An 18,796-nucleotide genomic window follows, 5' to 3' on the forward strand; every position below is an offset into this window, starting at 1 on the left:
TATTCGGCCCCGCCCTTCCATCAGGCCCCGCCCCGGCGGCTAGCGAGCAGGAAGCGCAGGGGGCTCCGCAGACGCGGCGTTCGGAAAGGTGTGGAGGGGGCGGAGGGCGGGTGTGGTGATCCCCCGCCGCCCGCGCTGCCCGCCTGCCCCCGGCCGGCCTGGGCCTGCCGCTCCGGCCTGCGCAGGCCAGCGGCCGCCCCGCGCGCGCACGACTTCGGCTCGGGGCTCCACTGCTCTGGCCTGGGGGCGGGGCTGGCGCGCGGCGTCATGCATATGCATGAGCGGAGCGGCGGCTCCATTGTGCCCTCGGAGCGGGCGGCGGCGCGATGGCGCGGGCGGCGGCGGCAGCGGCCCGGGGGCAGCGGGCGGCGCGGAGGGCGGGCTGAGCGCATGGAGCGGCGCGGGCCGGGGGCCGCGGCGGCGAGAGGCCGGGCCGGGCCAGGCGAAGGTGAGAGGGCGGGGGGGGGCGGGGGCGGGCGGCGGGGGCGGCAGGTGCGGCAGGTGCGCGCGGCGGGCAGGTGCTGCGCCCGGGGCCCGGCCCTGCGGCGCCTCCGCCGGGCTCGGGCCGGGTTGAAGGCGGCCCCGCCGCCCACCTGCCGCACCTGCCTCGTGCGCGTCGTGCGCTTGGGCCCACCGTCCTCGCGCGCGCAGGGCGACACTCACCTGAGCCTTTGTTGGGGCAGCCGGAAGCCGGCCGAGCGCCCGGGGGGTGTGCGCGGCCCCCGCGACCTCCTGAGCGGGGCGGATGACCCGGGGCCCTCGCCCCACCTGGCTGCGCCGCCTCCACGCCGCGCTTGGCCGGCGGGCTCGCCTTCCGGGCTGGTGCTGGGCCGTGCGCTCCCACCGGCGAGGCGATGTGGGACCCGCGCGGGTCTGCCCCGGGGGCGGCGACGCGGGCTGACCTTTCAGCCTCCGGCCGTGGTTTCCGTGGGGACACCCCTTTCCTAACCCGACGTGCTCACGCCGAGGCGGGAGGGTCACCTGCTCCCCGGACCTGCCCCCTTCATCCTCCTCTTTCTTCCTCTGCGCTGGCCGCTGCCGCCCTCCTTTCTCCGCTTACGACCTGCTCCCTCCCTGCCTTGGTCCCCTTTCCCCGCTTCCCTGCTCCCCCTTACCACCCCCTGACATGCTCTCTCCCTGCCCTGCTCCCGGACTTGCTTCCCTCCTGCCCCCCCCCCCCCCCCCCCCGCCATCCTTCTCCCACCCTGCCCTGCTCTCTTCCTGATAGTTGCAGAACACCCGTGGCCCCTCTGTAAGTCGGTTGTGTTATCTGAGATCTCGTAGGGACATACACAGAACACGTGACTTGGTCTGTAAGAGGGTGGTGGATGCAGAGAGGGTGAACACAGACTCACCCACCAAATCCTGGCGTGCTAGAGCCAGAGGGCCTCTGTTGAAGGGGCTCGAGAGGGATAACAGGATCCCGGAGGGGGGTCTTAGCCTCACCCTCTGGGTACTGGGCCTGAGGACTTGTCATGCCCAAGGGCTCTCTGCAGGCTGGGAGTAGAAGTCAGGGAGGAGAGGAAGGTAATGAAGACCAGGCAGCCAGGCCTCCCCCTGAAGTGTCCAGCGGTAGCTGCCCCCACTACAGGGGTCAGGGCTGAGAGTGTAAAGGTGGGCATGTGTCCTCCCCTTTCCTCAGTCCCAGGGTGGCACCAGGTACCCGTTGTACACATTGTAAACTGAGGCTTGGAGCAGTGAAATGCTCTAGCTGCTCTCCGAAGTGTCCCGCGTCTGGTCTGTGGGTAGATGCTCGTTCTTGGGGGTTTGGGATGAGTGTTGTGACCTCACATGGAGAGCATCAGGACTTCAGCTCCCTGAGCATGTGAGTCCCCGCCTTGTGTCGTCCTGCCTCCCTGGATCCATCATTTCCACCCTCTCAGAGCCCAGTAGAGCCCAGGTTCCGGTGTCCCTCTGGTCGGAGACTTTCCCAGGAACTACGGGCTCCCGGCGTCCCTGCTCTGGGACCGTGGAGTAGGCCTCTCCTCCTGAGGTCAGGTGGCTTGTCATGGGGTGTGCTGCTCCTGGGTGACCAGGCAGCAGGGACAGAGTGGAGGTGGAAGAGGGGTGACCCACATTAAGGTCTCCCTCTCGTTGGGACGCAGGAGACTGGGTGCAGCTGCTCTGAGCCCCTGGGGAAGAGGGGTCAGAGTAGTGAGTTTTCTGTAGCTCTTTTTCTGGAGGAAGATGTGACCTGACCCACAGAAAGCTGTGGGGCCTTCTAAGCTAGCCGTATGCCGGGTTCTGCCCAGGGGTCCTGGCTTCCTGCTGGAGCTGCATACCGGAGAGCCTCTGGCCGCCAGAAGCCCCCAGAGGTCTGCTCAGGCCTCCTTGCACGCACGCACGCGCGCGCTCGCGCACACACACACACACACACACACCCAGGCTTTCCCAGCTCTGCCTTCCAGGCCTGGAAGTGAGAAGAGGGTCTGGGCTCAGAGCTCCCCTCTCCCTCTGTCAGGAGCAGAGTGTCATGGAGAGTGTAGGTCTTCTCAGGGAGGAGACCAGACTTGGTCTGGCAGGAAGTCACACATACACACACGCGCACGCGCACACACCCATACACACCCATACACACCCATACAGCCACATGAGCAGTCAGCTCGGGGAACTGGAAACATCTGTGGTCTCGTTCACAACAGAGAAGTCTTGGGGGTGGAATTCCCCCAACCCATGGGACGTAGGAGTCTGCTGGGGACCCTAGGCCCGTGGAGTCCCCGCCCCGCCCCCGCATCCCTGGCTCTCAGACTGGGGTGCCTGTATCAGCAGCGTCCTCAACCATGGACCCATTAGAAATGTGGTCTTCCGGCTCCAGCCCTGCAGGTGAGTCTGAAGTCCCGGAGGCCACGCTGGGGAAGCGGGAGCTCGGAGCGGAGCCCTCCAGCCCCAGGGACTCCAGCCACTGCTTGTAGGACCAGAGCAGGCCCAGCCAGACCCACCAGCTTGGAGGAGGGATGGTTGCCGTGGGCATCGCTGTGGAGACAGCGGGCTGGGTGGTGGCAGTTCCTTCTCTGAAGTTTAATTTTGGGGGAATTTTGGATTCACGTGTGGCTGTAAAAAACACCCCCGTGTCCTTTACCCGGCTTCCCTGGTGATGCCATCTTACAGAGCTGTAGGACATGTCCCAGCAGGAGGCCAGGTGGCGCCAGGCAAGATACACACACGGCCTTCCCCACCTTGTGTTCACACCTGTCTCCCTCCTCCCCACCTGGCCACGCGCTCTGCTCTCGGGTTCTGGGATTCTGTCATCTCAGGAGTGTTACGTAAAGGGAACCCTACATGTGGAATCTCTTGGGACTGGCCTTTCCCACATAGCATGTTCCCCCAAGATCCCTGCGGGCTGCTGGCAACACGCACATACAGGTTCTGCTGTGACCGGACGTTTACAGTTTTCAGAGATGAATGTTCAGAAGTGATATCTCTGGTTCGTGGGGTGGCTGTGTGCTTTGTTTTACGGGAAGCCGCAGAACTGTGGTCCCTGGCGGCTGCCCCTGGTCTGTTCCCAGCCACCGTGGGGATGAGGTCCGGGTCTCCTTGCCTGGCCGGCGCTGGCACTGTCCTAGCGGCTCCAAGGTGGGGTGCAGCCAGGGCTCCCAGCGGCTTTACTCTGCCCGTGCCTGATGGCCCTGATGTTGGACCCCAGCTGTGTGGATTGGACCCCGGTTCCGAGCACTGACTCACTGTCCCTATCACCTCATCGGTGAAATGTCTGTTCTGCCCAGTTTCTGGGTGGGTTTTTTGGGTTTTGTTTTTTTGGGTTATTTTGAGTTTTGAGAATTCTTTATATATTCTAGATGCTAATGCTTTGTCAGGGACGGTGGCTCTTGAAGGCAGCGCCTGGTCCGTAGCTTCATCCGGTCTGGGCTCTGCAGACAGGTTCTCGGTTTGCTCTTCTACGGTGTGTGCTTTCAGTGTGTTGTGGGAGGGCTCTTGGCTCTGGATCCCGAAGATTCGCTCCCAGGTGTTTCCAAAGGGTTTACAGCTTTGTGCTAGACATTTGAATCTGTGGCACATTTTGAGTTAATTTCTGTTTGCGATGGGAAGATTAGGGTTTGGTTTGGTTTGGTTTTTTGCTCGGGAATCCAGCGTCTCTGGCACCTCATGTTGAAATGGCAGGTTTCCTCCAGTGCATGTTTTCTGTACCTTCATCAGAGACCAGCTGGTTCTCTGGTCTGTCCCACTGACCTACTGGCAGGTCTGTCCATCCGTACCTCCCACCCCCATCCCAATCCTGGAGTTGGACCTGTAGGGACCAGCCTTCCCTTGCCTGGTCACAGTGTCCTGGCTCCCACGCTTACCTCTGCCCAGAGTCTAGGGGTCTAGAGCCTTCCGGACCCACTGACCCCCGCTTTTTCTGGCCCCTGTTTCCTGAGTGGGGCCTGGTCTGGCGGGGAAGGGAAGCAGAACTAGCTGTAAGGTGGGCAAGCCCACTTGTCTCTCCCCCCCCGTCTCACCCGGCCCCGGGCCCAGCCACGCTGCAACTCCAGGACGCATGTACCTCTGTGCTCGGTGGAGGAGGCTCCGGATCGCAGTCCCCACTGCACCCCATCTCCCCTGGGCCCCCGCTCAGGGACCCACCCCCCACACCCCTCCTGGACTGTATTTCCAGAGGACGTGACTTTCTGGAGGTGCCTGGGCAGCACTAAGGAATGTGAGTCTCGGGGCCAGGTGGGTGCTGGAGCCACTTTCTCACTCCTGGGCCTGAAGGACGCCCCGAGAGTGCTGAAGTGGCAGGACTGAGCCACCGGAGGTTAGCCTGGCACAGGTGATGTGTCTGTGTGCATGTGTGAGGCCTCACAGCCCCAGAAAGGCAGCGGTGCTCCGGGACAGAATGTCAACGTCCAAAGGGCGGGGTGTAGCCTCCCCACCGAGGACCCCCAGGGTACCCCCTGAGGACCATCACCAGCCTGTGTCTGCGCGGAGACCAGGCAGAAGCATGTGGCCCCAGCCATGCCAGCAAGGATCTGGACTTGCTTTTGGGGGTGTTGGAGGATGTGAGTGGCCTAGCCCTCCGTCACCGGTTTTTCTGAGACAGTAAATGGGAGAGAGTGAGCCTCACGGGGTAGGAGAAAGCCCCCGACATAGGCACACGGGTCCTGCAAGCATTCACTAGCCCTGCTGCTGTGTTCCCATTGGCCCCTTGCCATGTCCATGGGCACCTGCCAGCCCTCCGCCCGTGGCTGTGTGTGTGGATCCCTCCCCTTTTAGGAACTCTGTCCGGTGGGTCAGGTCTGCCTGCCTGGCCTTGTGCCCACATCAGTCCCAGATGGCACCCTTGGGCCCCAGAGCAGCCCTTGGGGGACTTGCTGCTGCAGCGGCCTGCCATCCAGGGCAGGAGGGAGGGCTGAGCTCACTCCCCCCTGGTTACCAGAGCTCCTTCTGCAGCGGGCAGGCCTCGGAGCGTGAGCAGATGGTGCCCCCGGGTGCTCCTCTCCAGCCTCCTCTCTGGCTTTGGCCTTGACCTGCCCCCCTGGTGCTTTCTTGGGGGCTTCTGGCAATCAGGTCCTAGATGCTCCCTGACTCTTACAAATATCCAGGCCTTTGTGTGGGAGGACAAGCGTGGAAAGTATTGGGGTTCAGAAAGCCTGCTTCCAGGGACGCCTGGGTGGCTCAGTTGGTTAAGCAGCTGCCTTCGGCTCAGGTCATGATCCCGGGGTCCTGGGATCGAGTCCCACATCGGGCTCCTTGCTCGGCAGGGAGCCTGCTTCTCCCTCTGCCTCTGCCTGCCTCTCTGTCTGCCTGTGCTCGCTCGCGCTCTCTCCCTCTGTCTCTGAAAAATAAATTAAATCTTAAAAAAAAAAAAAAAAAAAGAAAGAAAGCCTGCTTCCAGAGCTGGTCCAGGTCCTGGCCGGACAGGGTTAATGCTGGCTTCCAGGCTGGGGTTTGGGGCTGAGGCAGGCAGAGGATGGGCAGGGCGGGCAGTGCAGGGCAAGGTGGCCCTCAGATGCCGGTGTCACCCTGCCCTCCCTCTTTCAGCACAGCGCCAGGGGGCCTCGTGCTCAGGGCTCCCTGCAGGCTGCCGACAGCCCCTGGCTGCTTCTCCGCTGATGTCCTCCCTCCTGTCCCGGCAGCCAGAGCACCTGAGTCCCACATCACCAGCAGTGAGGACCACTTCCTGCCACCTACAGATCTGGCCTTTAGGCTGCTCCGAAGCCAATGAACCCCATGCACCCCGTGAAACCCGCCCTACCCCCCACGCCACACGGGTGAGTGCGGCTCCTGCTGCGCTCCCTCCTCAGGCCCAGGGGTGCGGGCCTGGTGGGCGGGACCTCGCTGCTCCTGCACTCAGCCTCCCCAGCAGGGCGCTCCTGACCTGGGCCTCTCACCCGCCTCTCTGCTCCCAGTGATGGTCCGTTTGCTTACGAGGCAGTGCCTTGGCAACAGAGCGCCACTCAGCCCGCAGGATCGCTGTCCGTTGTCACGACCGTGTGGGGCGTCGGCAACGCGGCCCAGAGCCAGGTGAGCCCGCGCCTGCCCCCCTCCTCAGGGAGAAATGGAGTCTTCTGGCCTTCATGCCATTCCCGCCCTGCATCCCACCCCTGCTCTCCTCCCCTCACCTCTGCCCCCCCCTGCCCCGCCCCCACCCCCGCCCCCGCTGCCAGGCCTCTCCTTGGAGCGACCACATGAAGTAAGTTGTGTGGATGGTGCTCACCGGTGGTTCTTGTTCCCTGTAGGTTTTGGGGAACCCCATGGGCCCTGCAGGGAGCCCTCCTGGCGGCTCCGTGATGCCCGGAGTGGCCGGCAGCGGCTCTGCCCTGAGCTCCCCGCAGTGCCTTGGACAGCAGGCGTTTGGTGACGGCGCCACCAGCAAGGGCTTTGTGCCGCAGGGGGTGTATGGCCGCGGGGGCTACCCTGGCGGCCCTGGCTTCTCCGCTGGGTAAGCAGGACCCCTCCCCTGGCTGCACTGCTGGGGGCCCCCCCAGGGCTCTGTGCACGCAAGTGGAGCCCCAAGAACTACCATGTGGCTCCCCCCAGGTGATGGGCGGCAAGCGCTGCTGAGCCCGGCCCTGTGTGTCTCCCGCAGGTATGCGGGCGGTCCGGGGGGGCCCGGGGGCCTGGGTCTGCCCTCACATGCTGCACGACCCTCCACCGATTTCACCCAGGCAGCGGCGGCGGCTGCGGTGGCTGCTGCTGCGGCCACAGCCACGGCCACTGCCACGGCCACTGTGGCCGCCCTCCAGGAGAAGCAGAGCCAGGAGCTGAGCCAGTACGGAGCGGTGAGGCCCGGCCGCTCCTCCCGGAGCACCCACATGTGCTGGTCTGGAAAGCAGGGACCGGTTGGGCAACCAGGGTCAGGGTCTGGGGACGGGTGCACAGTGAGATAAAGTGGGGGGAAGGGGTGAGGCATGGTGGGGGTCCCTGGGTGGCACCCAAGGTTGAGGGTTGGCCTGAATGGCTCCTGTCTTCTCTCCCCAGATGGGGGCTGGGCAGGCTTTTAACAACCAGTTCCTGCAGCACGGAGGTCCCCGGGGGCCCAGCGTCCCCAGCAGTATGAATCCTGCCGCCGTGGGAGGGCTGCTGGGCCCCTCTGGCATGAACCCCACCCGGGCAACAGGCATGGCACCCCTGTACGCAGGGCAGCGCCTGCCCCAGCACGGGTATCCCGGGCCTCCCCAGGCCCAGCCGCTGCCCCGACAGGGGGTCAAGAGGGCCTACTCCAGTGAGGTGAGCATCCGGACCACCCTTGTCCCAGTTGCACCCAGAGCTGCAGCGGGTGCGGCCGTCCGCAGGAGGGAAGCAGCCACGCCGGATGGGGTGGGCACCGCGTCCTCCCTGGGAGCTGACTTCCCCAACAGCCGTTGCCCTAGTACAGTGCCCTTTCTGTCCCTCAGGTTTACCCCGGGCAGCAGTACCTGCCAGGAAGCCAGTACGCACCTGGCGCCGGGCAGCCTCCCACCCCTTCCTCCTACCCTGGGCACCGGCTGCCCCTGCAGCAGAGCGTGGCCCAGGCCCTGCCCGCCGCTGGCCCTGCAGGATTGCACTACAAGGTAGGGTTGGGCCCTCTGGCCCACCGCACCCCCGCAGGGCCCTGTGCTGGGCCCTGGCCAGGCTGATGAGGGAGCTGGCCCGGAGGAATGAGAGTGAACAGGCAGCCCAGAGCTCCGCGGGGGTCCCAAGCAGTGTGGGGATCCAGTTCTGAAAGGATCCTCTGCGGGATGTTTGTATCTGCTCAGAAAATCACTGTAGGGAGCAGGCGGGGCGGGGGACAGGCCCCCAGGCCACTTGATTGTCTTTTAGGGCACAGCGACCACATTCCCTCTGCTTGCTGGGGACGGGCCCATTGGGGGCATGTGGGGAGGAGGAGGTGTGTTTTTTCAGCCTCTCCCTGGCTCTCCTGCGACCCTTCTAACTTGGGGCGTGAGTAGTCTATCTCTGTTCCTGGAGTAGTAATGTCATAAATTATGAAAGCACTATGAGCCCCTTGTTGATTACTTGCTGAAGGAAGAGAGCCTCCAAAGAAGAGACTAGAGGCCAGTGCCCCTGTGTGCGGTAGGCACCCTGCCCCCAGCCCCCTCCTTGGGTTAAGTGCCGGGGTCAGGCGGGGACCCTGGGCGCATGCACTTTTCTCTCCTGCAGCCCACAGAGCAGTTCAACGGGCAGGGCGCCAGCTTCAACGGGGGGAGCGTCAGCTACAGCCAGCCTGGCCTGAGTGGGGTACGGGCAGACAGGAGGGAGGCTCACGGGGTGGACCCATGGAGAGAGGGCGCCCAAGCAGGAGGAAATTGGGGGTGCCCAGCCAGAACCCTCTGGGACTGCCCTGTTCTGTTCTGTCCTCACTGTTCCCCGCGGGTGCTCCAAGAACAAACTTCACCCCCCACCATTCCACCTTGACCGTTTGCTCGCCCCCACAGCCCACCCGTTCCACCCCTGGCTACCCCAGCTCCCCACTGCCGGGGAGCCCCACGCCGCCCATGACTCCCGGCAGCAGCGTCCCCTACATGTCTGCCAGCCAGGAGGTCAAGTCTCCCTTCCTGCCCGACCTCAAGCCCAGCGTGAGCTCCTTGCACCCGTCTCCCCCCGGTGAGTGTCACTTGTTCTCAGCTTGCTTGGGCTGGGGTCCTCTGGGGACATGAGGGTTGGGGGCCCATACCCCTGTCTTTCACCCATAGACGTCTTAGCGGATTTTTCAAGGTGTGGATCTTCTCTCTAGAAAGACATGCGTGCGCACGAAACTCTGGATCATTTTAGGGAGTCTATGCATCCCTTGAAGTCTTCTCCCGGCTAGGGACCCCCTGGTCCAGGGTAGACTGCCAGAGCAGAACCCGAGGTCCTAGAAACCTAGCTCAAGCGTGGGGATGGTGAAGGGGGTCCATTCACACCTCCGCAGCCTTCCACCCTCCCGAAAGCACCAATGGCACCCTCTTTTTCTGGGTCTGGGGCACGATCTCCAGTTATAATTTCGGGGACCCTGGGCCAGGTGCCTGAGGCAGGATGGAACAGCAGGATCCCAAGATCCTGGGGCCCCGGGGGAGATGCTGCCCACAGCCCAGCCCCGAGGTGGGGAAGGAGGGGCCCTGCTCCCCAGCCCACATCCCTGCGGTAAGGGGTGCGGGGGGGGTGCGTCCTCCATGCCAGCTGCCGGCTCACACCAGCGTGGCCCGCTCCCAGGCAGTGGCCCCTGTGATGAGCTGCGGCTGACCTTCCCCGTGCGCGACGGGGTGGTCCTGGAACCCTTCCGCCTGCAGCACAACCTGGCCGTGAGCAACCATGCCTTCCAACTGCGCGACTCCGTCTACAAGACGCTAATGCTGAGGTGAGCTGGCTCCGGCCCGGCATGCGGCCCCAACCCCTGTACCCGCGCCCCCGCCAGCCTGTCCTTAGTGTGCACCCGGCCCGCGCAGGCCTGACCTAGAGCTGCAGTTCAAGTGCTACCACCACGAGGATCGGCAGATGAACACCAACTGGCCGGCCTCGGTGCAGGTCAGCGTCAATGCCACCCCGCTCACCATCGAGCGCGGCGACAACAAGACCTCCCACAAGCCCCTGTACCTAAAGCACGTGTGCCAGCCGGGCCGCAACACCATCCAGATCACAGTCACGGCCTGCTGCTGCGTGAGTGCCCCCGCACCCCCCCCCCCCCCCCCCCCCGCGTCAGTCCCGCCCAACCTGTCTCATCTCCTGGCCCCACGGCGGTGTGGAGCCACCTCCCTGCTTCCCAGCGAGGCCCACACCGCGCAGGCAGATGGAGCGCTCCTCCTGACCCTGTCTCCCCGCGAGGAGGCTCAGCAGGCCCCCTGGCTCCCCATCCTGAAAGCCTCGCTGGGACTCACCGGGGCAAAGAGGGGCAGCCGGGCGTGCCCCAGCTGGCTCCGGGGGTGGTCATGGGACTGCCATAGGCTGGGGGCTCCCAGATGCCGGTGTTCTCCCCCTGGCGGGCTCCCCGGATGGGCAGGGCCAACCTGCGGCATGGGGGCTCCAGAGCAGGGGAGACTCCCCGCTGCAGTCCTGACTGGCCCCTCCCGCCGCAGTCGCACCTGTTCGTGCTGCAGCTGGTGCACCGGCCCGCCGTGCGCGCGGTGCTGCAGGGCTTGCTCAAGAAGCGCCTCCTTCCCGCTGAGCACTGCGTCAGCAAGAGTAAGTGGCCCTGCTGGAGGTTGGGGGGGACAGTGGGCAGCCCACGTGGTCCCTTGGGGCTGTGGCGCCAGCGGCAGCCCCTCCGTCTAGCCCTTTGCCCTGTCGACACCAGTAAAGCGTAACTTCAGCAGCGGTACCATCCCCGGCACGCCCGGGCCCAACGGCGAGGACGGCGTGGAACAGACGGCCATCAAGGTGTCCCTCAAGTGCCCCATCACCTTCCGCAGGATCCAGCTCCCTGCCCGCGGCCACGACTGCCGCCACATCCAGGTGGGTGGTCCCTGTGGAGCTCTGCCAGGAATTGTGACAGTTGTTCTCTGTCGGCCCTCCCCTGTCTCCGAGGACAGTCACTGCTCCCCTGCATTCGCGGGGTCTCCTCTCAAAAGGCGATGAGGCCGCGGGTGCGGTCCTCCTGAGGCCCCAGGAGCGACCCCTCGGATCCCCAACGCTCCGCCACGGGGTCTCCTTGGACAATGCGTCCTGGACGCGGCCCTTCAGCGCAGATGCCCAGGCCTTTGGCCTCGTGGCATCCCAGTCCCTATGAGGACTGTCTGTTAGGAGGGATGCCCTGGGGAAAGCCTGGCACGTGTGGCTTCTCCACACATGAGCAGATCAGCCCAGAAGCACGCGGCTCGATCGTGTGGTACGGCCAGGTCGCCCCCGGCCCCCGTGTGAGAAGCCACCTGTCCTGCCCCCCACAGTGCTTCGACCTAGAGTCCTACCTACAGCTCAACTGTGAGCGGGGGACCTGGAGATGCCCAGTGTGCAAGTGAGTATTCCTGAGACGCCCTCATGGCTGCCTGGGGTGCAGTACGGTCCTTGTCAGAAGCCGTCCGCTCCCCCTGCAGCACCAGAAAATACCCAAGTCAGGTTCAGTGGTAGCCGCCCAGACGAGAATGCTGTGGCTCAGGGCAGAGACCTCACACGTGGGGTCCCCTTCCTGAGGATCACCTCCCACGGGGTGGTCTCGGGCACAGTGATGGAGCAGAGCAGTGACAGGCCTCCGAGCCCCATCCTCTTGGTTTCCGACAGCAAGACGGCGTTGCTGGAGGGGCTGGAGGTGGACCAGTACATGCTGGGGATTCTCATTTACATTCAGAAGTAAGTGTCCGCCCCTTGCCCGGCTGCGGTCGGCTCCGGTTAATCTGCAATTGGCAGCAGGCAGCCCCAGGATGGCTGGGAGGCACCCCCCACCCCGCTGCTCTGCCATGGCCGTAACCCACAGCCCCCCACCCCGGGCCCGTGGAACGTGCCGGGTGGCCACAAGCCTTGGAGGCCGGGAGAGGCAGCAGGACAGCTAGTGAGTAGTGCATGTGTCCCCCGCCAGCTCTGACTATGAGGAGATCACCATCGACCCCACGTGCAGCTGGAAGCCCGTGCCCGTGAAGCCTGACGTGCACATCAAGGAGGAACCTGACGGGCCTGTGCTGAAACGCTGCCGCACCGTGAGCCCCGCGCATGTGCTCATGCCCAGCGTCATGGAGATGATCGCGGCCCTGGGCCCCGGGGCTGCCCCCTTCGCCCCCCTGCAGCCCCCGTCGGCCCCAGCCCCTGGCGACTACCCCAGCCAGGGTGAGTACAGCGGGCTGGGCCCGGGGACACGGCTGCCACAGGGCAATGGTCCGTCCTCTTCAGACCGCTGCAGCACTACCACGCAGGTCCCGCACCTGGGGCCTGCTGGGGACGTGGCCGTGGGGGTGGGCAGTAGCCGAGGAGCAGAGACCTTCTGCCAGCTTGCTTCTGGGGCGTCTCTGACGCCACATGTGGGTGTGTTTGGGTGAGGCGGGTCCCAAAGCAACGTCTGTGATGAGAAGAAGTGCCCTTTCCTGTGAGGTCTGGCACTACCTGCGGGAGACCACTGGGGTCGCCCCTCCCCGGACCACTCCACCAGCGCCAGCCCCCAGGCCTCACCCAGGACCGGCTCTACTCTCAGGTTCCAGCTTCCTGGGACCCGGGACCTTCCCTGACTCCTTCCCGCCTGCCGCACCCAGCACCCCGGCCCTTCCTGAGTTCACCGCGGGGCTGCCCCCCAGCTCCTATCAGTCTGACCTTCCCAGCAGCCTCCTGACACCAGAGAAGTCTGCCCCCTGTCTCCCAGGGCAGGTCAGTGCCGCCAGAGGGTTGGGGGGCCAGCTCCCAGGGAGGGGGACCCAGGGCCATCTGACCAGGTTCTTTTCTCCTTCCTCAGATGGCACCAGCGGGTCACCTGGACCCGTCCCACAACCCCGGGCCACAGGGGCTGCATGCTCCCAGCCTTGGGGGGCCCCCAGGGCCCCAGCTGCACCATCCAAACCCTCCCCCAGCATCCCGGCAGCCCCTGGGCCCAGTGAGCTCGGGCCCCATCGGCGAGCTGGCCTTCAGCGCGGCCACAGGCGTGATGGGGCCCCCCATGTCTGGGGCGGGAGAGGCCCCTGAACCAGCCCTGGACGTGAGTACGGGCCCCACGCTGGGGAGCGCGTGGGAGCTGGGGCTGGGGAGGACGGCATGCACATCGTCCCCAGGGTCCACGTGCTCCATAGAAGGGAGAATGCCGTTGCCCCAGTGACTTCCAGAGCCAGGAGAGCTGGGCAGGTAGTATCAGCCCTGGCTAGGAGGTCGGGCACCTGCTGTAGCGGCGGGGTTGGCTCTGGGGACTGTCTGGCGCCCAAGAAGACTGGGCTTGGAACTGACCACACTGGCGCAGGGTGCGGGCTGGCCTGTCTGACGCCCCTTGCTGGGTGAGCCAGAATCGGTGTGTGAAACGCAGGTAACCGTCCTCGACCGGAATAACCCAAATTCCCTGAAGTTCATGATGAGGGAAGTTAGAGCCCCTCCGAATAGTGAGTTGCGGGCGCCGGCAAGCCCACCCCATGCGCTGGCCCTGCCAGCACCACGCGTCCCTGGCTGGCCTTGGACAACCCATGTGCAATGATTCCTGCTCAAAGAGCAGCCTCCGGCAGGGGGAGGCCCTATGCAGGCTGAGGGTCAGGGTCCCATGCAGGGTCATGGTGGGTCCGAGGCCGGAGCCGCTGATGGCTTTGCTTTGTCCCCAGCTGCTCCCAGAACTGACCAACCCGGAGGAACTGCTGTCCTACCTGGGCCCGCCTGACCTCCCCACAAACAACAATGACGACCTGCTCTCTCTCTTCGAGAACAACTGATCTCGTAGACCCCACCCAGCCAGCCAGGTCACGCAGGCAGACATCATCGTGCCCCGCCCCTCCCCACCTGTGGACCCAGAGCCAGAGCCAGGGCCGGGCCAGCCGCCTGGCCCCTGACACTGGAAGCATCTGCGCTGGGTGGGAGAGGGCCATGGGTGGACCCCCTAACCCCTCCTCTCCAGTGCGGAATGGGGTTTTACTAGATGCTCAGCCCTGCCCCAAGCCACCGCCTGGTCCCACCCCCACCCCAGCTTTGCCCCGCCCACACACACCTGCTACCCTGGCCTCACGCCTTGCCCCGGTGCCCCCGGTCCTGCCTGCTCCCACCAGCCTGCATCTTGTCCAGCACTGACCCTTCTGTCTCAACAAGCCCTTTGCTCACAGGCGAGGAGCAGGGCTACTCTGTCCTGAGTCCGAGCTCGCAGTGGGAGTGGGACCCTCTTCCCACCGGAGGCTCCAGGCTAAGGCTGCAGGGCGGGGCGCTCCAAAGCACAACGATGTACATAACATAGGGACATTGTGGGTGTGGACGGCCCATCCCTTTAGCGGGGGTGGGGGTGGCTGCAGGCTTCGGCCCAAAGGGCTGGGTGCGGAGACCCGCTCTGTGTACAGATTCTCCAGCGGGCTGCTCCTCTGAGGTCCCCTTTTCCGTGAAAGTGAAGAATCAGTCCCGCTGTGTTTTTTAAAACTGCCTTTCCCGTGTCCACCCTGAGGCCAAGCCAGGTGGGGGAGAAGCCACTGCCCCCACTGGCCCAGAGCCAAGTTGTGTCCCCTGTCTGCCCATCTCTATTAAAGGACTCCCTCACCGCGGGCCTGCCGGGTCCCTCCTTCATGCCAGCCTGTGTTCTCCACGTGGGCGGGGCTCTGTTCCTAGCCCAGACCCAGCTGTTCCCGCCTCATGGTAAATTTCCCTGTCTCTGGAATTTTCCAAGTTGGCTTCTGCCAGAGAACTATTTTGTGAAGTGTCATCAGGGCCAGGAGACACATCTGCCACCCTGTCACCTTGTGTGGGTGTGCCTGGGGCAGGGAGCCAGCTGTCGAGTCAGGGGCCTCTGGAAGGACCAGGGCTGAAGGCCAGGCTGGCTCCAGATAGCAGCTCCAGGAGGCCCATGGAGGGGCCCTGGGCTCCTGGGCCTGCACAACCCCCTCCAGCTGTGTACCAGCTGCCTGGGTGGCCTTTCCCTCCTGGCCCAGCAGGAGAGGCTGATGCGCCTTGCAGTGGGGAAAGGGGGGTGCTCATAGGGCCCTGAAAGCTCGGGGGGGTGGGGTCCAGGGCAGGCAGGCCTGGGTGGCTTTACCCACTTACTACTGGGGACCCCAGATGTGGACCTTCGTGCCTCTGCAGCCTGTTTCTGGCTGAGGGGGCAGAAGCACGCTCTCAGTGCTGGCTGGGATTGGGGGGGTGGACACGGAGGCCCAGGGATGAGTAGGGCCTGTCCAGAGTTCTGTCTGTCATCCATAGCCAGGCTGGGGTTGGGGAGGAAGCCAAGAACGGGTGCCACACATGCTGTGGTTTCTGGACGTCCTCCTGGGTGCTGCTGGGCACAATGGAGAAATCCGGAGATGAACCAGCGTTCACCCACAGGAGGGTGGACCCAGGCCACGACAGGACAGCAGGGGAACAGGGAGCACAGCGCCATGGGGAGCACGCAGTGAGGGAGCAGGATGCAGAAGTCCATGTATCTCAGTACAGCTTGACACCAGACACGGGTTTCCCAGGGGTCCCACGTCCGTGCCGCTGGTCAGGAAGAAGGTGGGGGCGTGGATGGGCTGCCCACACCACTTCCCCGCGGGGTGGCACAGGAGTGCACTCGGGGACGGGGGAGGTGCCAGTGACGTTTGGCTCCTCAAGAGGAGTGCTGTCTTCTCAGCTGTCACCTTACACCCATCAGTCACATCCTCCCGTGTGCTGCGCGCACCACTTCAGATAAGTGGACCGCAGACCAGATGCACGCGGGAGCAGAGCCCCGGTGCAGAAATGGAAACCAACCACGTGCCAGGCCTGTCCCTTACTGCAAGGAATGAAGCTCAAGTTTGCTAACAGCATCACTGCAACAATGTTTCCCATTTCAGGGAACAGTAACAGGTGGTAAAGTTAAGCACTGAACAGCCTGGGGGTGGGAGAAGGAAACGCAGGTGAAATCAGGAGCCATCCTAAGACGCAGCGGCGCGCCCACCTTCAGAGGTGCTGCGAGCGCAGCGTCACGACGACATGGGACAGCTGTGAGCGTCTGCGGTCCAGGAGTTCGCTACACCTCACTGCCCACTAGAAGGAACTAGAAAAAAACACACGAGGCAAAACAGCAGAAGGAATGAAGACAGGACAGGTGTGAGACCAGAAATGTAGCAGTGAATCCAGGCAAGCTAAACTTCGGTTTGACAAGTGACTCGGGTCAGAAGTGGGGCTGGAGCAGCTGTCAGAGGGACAAGAAGGGGGTCCCCCGTGAGCTGCCAGTGGTCAGACACGCCCCCCCAACCGTGAGAGCACAGGACCCCAGAGCACCAGCCCGAGAAGCAGTGCACAGCACAAAGAAGAGGGTAGAGACCCTAGCCCAGGACCAGATGCTACCAGATGTCAGGGCAATGTCCCTGTCCCCATGGCCCCTGCCCGCTAGCATCCTCACCTGGTCACCTCCCAAGTTGGGCTGATCACAGGGACCCATCAGGACCATCAGGTGGGGGACTCTGGACAGGACCAAGATGTTTCAGGGTCCTGGGACTACGGATGCCTTCTTAGTCAGGGGTCATCAGTCACTCGCCCAATCTGTTTGAGCTGAGGAGCAGTGAATCGCCCCGAAGCCAAGTGCACTAGGCTCCGTGATGTCACGTGCCCATCCCCATCCCCTGCAGCCACCTCTGCCTCTGCCACCAGGGACTGGCTTCACGTGGTCTTGAACCCGTCAGTGGAGCCACAGGGCTGCACCCCACCTTTAGCCATCGGCTACACCGCTGGCTGTGATGCTGTGGTGGGGGGTGGGATTTGTGGATGCTCCTCCGAGCTCCCTGCCTCCTGCTCAAACCCTTCCCGTGTCCGCTTGCCTCAGCTCAGGCTGCAAGTGCCCACAGGCCACTCACTGGGGGGGAAGAATTCAAGACAGCCATCCTGAAAGGGACACCGAGGGCCTTGGAGAAGGCTGGACATGGGCAGACACAGCTCCAGAGTGATAGGCCCGTCCCCTTGGAGAGCCTCGCTGTCTAGAACGGCTGTTGCTACGGAGCAGAGACCAGAGCCTCCGAGCCCTGCTCTTACTGATGCCACCGGAAGGCCCCGACCACACTCTCTGGTGGCAGCTAAGGGGCCTGCGGCCAGAGTGGGGTCAGGAGTGCTTCCCAACACAGGGAACAGGTACCAGAAGGGGGCAGGCGTGGGTTGGCCTTAGGATCATTCTCCACCCTGCCCACGACCCACCTGACCACTCTCCGGCCCTGCACCTGCCACACTGGCCACCCCTAGGGTTTTCCAGGGTCCTCCACATCCTACCCACTGCAGGCTTTGGCTGACTCACCCCTGCCACGGGGAGCCTTCTGCTGCTGCTCCCCTCCACCCCATGGCTGCCTCCCTGATCCCCATCACAGCTAATCAATCACAGCTCAGTAGTGATCATTTTCTGATGTTTTATTTAAAAATACTTGAGCCTTTGCACACAGCACAGGGATCACCCGCATAAGCCCTGGGTTGAGGATGGCTGACATTTTGCCAGTCCGGCCTGCTCCTTCCGTCTTACCACGCGGCTGCATTTTTTATGCCCCTGCGGGTTTAGTGGCCTCTGAGTTGGGAAAGTCCGATGCAGATGAGCTGCTCAGCGTGCATCTTGGAAAAGCAAAAACGTTCCCTTATGGGAGCACCCTCCTTACCGGGGCAGGGGAGCCGCGTTCCACGCCGTGCTCCCTCCCGGCCTGGCTTCCCAGCACCTCCTGTAACTGCATCCAACCCCAGATGCAGTCCAGGTCACACTTGGGGCTGGTCGTTATGTCTCTACTCTATTAACGTGGGAGAGTCCTTGGCGTTTTCCCCTTACACCAATTTTCCAAACGATTCAGGCAAGTTGCCTCGAAGCAAGTCCAAGGGTCACTTTCTCCTTGACCCCTGTGTGTTCTGTCCCCTGTCCCCTAAAAGGGACGTCTAGAGCTTGACTAAACATTCTGGGTCAGATGAGCATTGCTACCCACCTTTCCTATGAGACTGTGAGCTCCATGGGAACAGACCTCTTTTGTGTGCTGATTTATCCCAAAGCCAACACGTTTGTCCAAGAGATTAACCTGGGCAGACAGGGACAAGTAGGAGCGGGCTGCCTGCGGTCCACATGCAGGGGGTGCTGAGCACCCAGCACGCTCACGGGCGCCCCCATCTGCACCTCCCCCCACACTCCCAGCCTACCCTGTTGCCGGCTGAGCACCTGTGCCCTGCAGGGTCGCAGTGGGACGGTCAGCAGGTGTCTGGCAAGCATCTGCTGAGATGATAACTGGCTCCCAGCACAGGCCCCCCGACCCACTCTTGGAGACCCCGAGCAGGGTACCTCCCATTCGCTCCGCGAGGAGTGGCCCTGCTCTTCGGCGGGACTCGCTGAGCAGGGGACAGGCTCCACGCCCAAGGGCCACCTTCCAGTGGAGGGACCCCGGTGGGAGCAGGCCGAATGGTGCTGCCTCTCCTTCCCGAGCGCTGACTCTGGGGCACTCCCCTCATGTGCTGAGGTCAGTGGCACCCACATAGCGGGAGCCCGCCAGCCTCATGAGGTGACCTGTTGCAAAGCCAAACCAGAGCCTGAGATCCTGCTTTCTGGCCGTCCACCAGCCTGCTTTTCCAGCTTCCCCTGTCACTGGCCAGTGGGTGGCCAGGGGGTGGCCGGTAGCCATCTGCCTCTGTGTCCATTGACCCATCCCCCCGCCCCCCACCGGGAGCCCAAAGTAAGACGAGCCCACAGTGCCACTCATGGAGCTCAGCTGCCAGAGTCATGGTCCCCCAGAGCTCCTTGCGACCAGGAAAGCCTGCTTCTGTACAGTAAACACCCTCTCATGGCAAAAAAAAGTAAAAATAAAAATAGGGGCGCCTGGGTGGCTCAGTCAGTTGAGTGTCTGCCTTC

The 18,796-nt window shown here is 63.7% G+C and overlaps 1 protein-coding gene across 5 annotated transcripts; it reads left to right on the forward strand.

Annotated features, from left to right (window-relative positions):
• On the forward strand, positions 1 to 18,796 carry ZMIZ2 (zinc finger MIZ-type containing 2). 5 transcript variants are annotated; one of them, XM_032304473.1, is made up of 19 exons: positions 1 to 88; positions 6,072 to 6,206; positions 6,345 to 6,459; positions 6,675 to 6,877; positions 7,025 to 7,217; positions 7,417 to 7,665; positions 7,833 to 7,988; positions 8,578 to 8,655; positions 8,853 to 9,021; positions 9,610 to 9,754; positions 9,843 to 10,053; positions 10,470 to 10,575; positions 10,688 to 10,845; positions 11,277 to 11,344; positions 11,608 to 11,676; positions 11,903 to 12,147; positions 12,509 to 12,678; positions 12,764 to 13,003; positions 13,608 to 14,526. In XM_032304473.1, exons 2-19 carry the CDS (start codon positions 6,157 to 6,159, stop codon positions 13,713 to 13,715), a joined length of 2,733 nt encoding a protein of 910 aa, XP_032160364.1. In that variant the 5' UTR covers positions 1 to 88; positions 6,072 to 6,156; the 3' UTR covers positions 13,716 to 14,526. The 5 variants fall into 5 exon arrangements, with proteins under 5 accessions (XP_032160364.1, XP_032160363.1, XP_032160365.1 ...); XM_032304472.1 differs by lacking the exon at positions 1 to 88 and adding an exon at positions 367 to 448; XM_032304474.1 differs by lacking the exon at positions 1 to 88 and having other exon boundaries at positions 5,833 to 6,206; positions 13,608 to 13,736; positions 14,509 to 18,796.

This window comes from Mustela erminea, chromosome 11 (genome assembly GCF_009829155.1).
Source record: "Mustela erminea isolate mMusErm1 chromosome 11, mMusErm1.Pri, whole genome shotgun sequence".
NCBI lineage: Eukaryota > Metazoa > Chordata > Mammalia > Carnivora > Mustelidae > Mustela > Mustela erminea.

Bases quoted from the DNA above. Each gene is read 5' to 3' on its own strand.
- ZMIZ2 (XM_032304473.1), top strand. From the start codon at position 6,157: ATGAACCCCATGCACCCCGTGAAACCCGCCCTACCCCCCACGCCACAC. The intron at 9,022-9,609 runs GTGAGTGTCACT...GCCCGCTCCCAG, and splicing joins CTTGCACCCGTCTCCCCCCG to GCAGTGGCCCCTGTGATGAG. The intron at 11,677-11,902 runs GTAAGTGTCCGC...GTCCCCCGCCAG, and splicing joins ATTCTCATTTACATTCAGAA to CTCTGACTATGAGGAGATCA.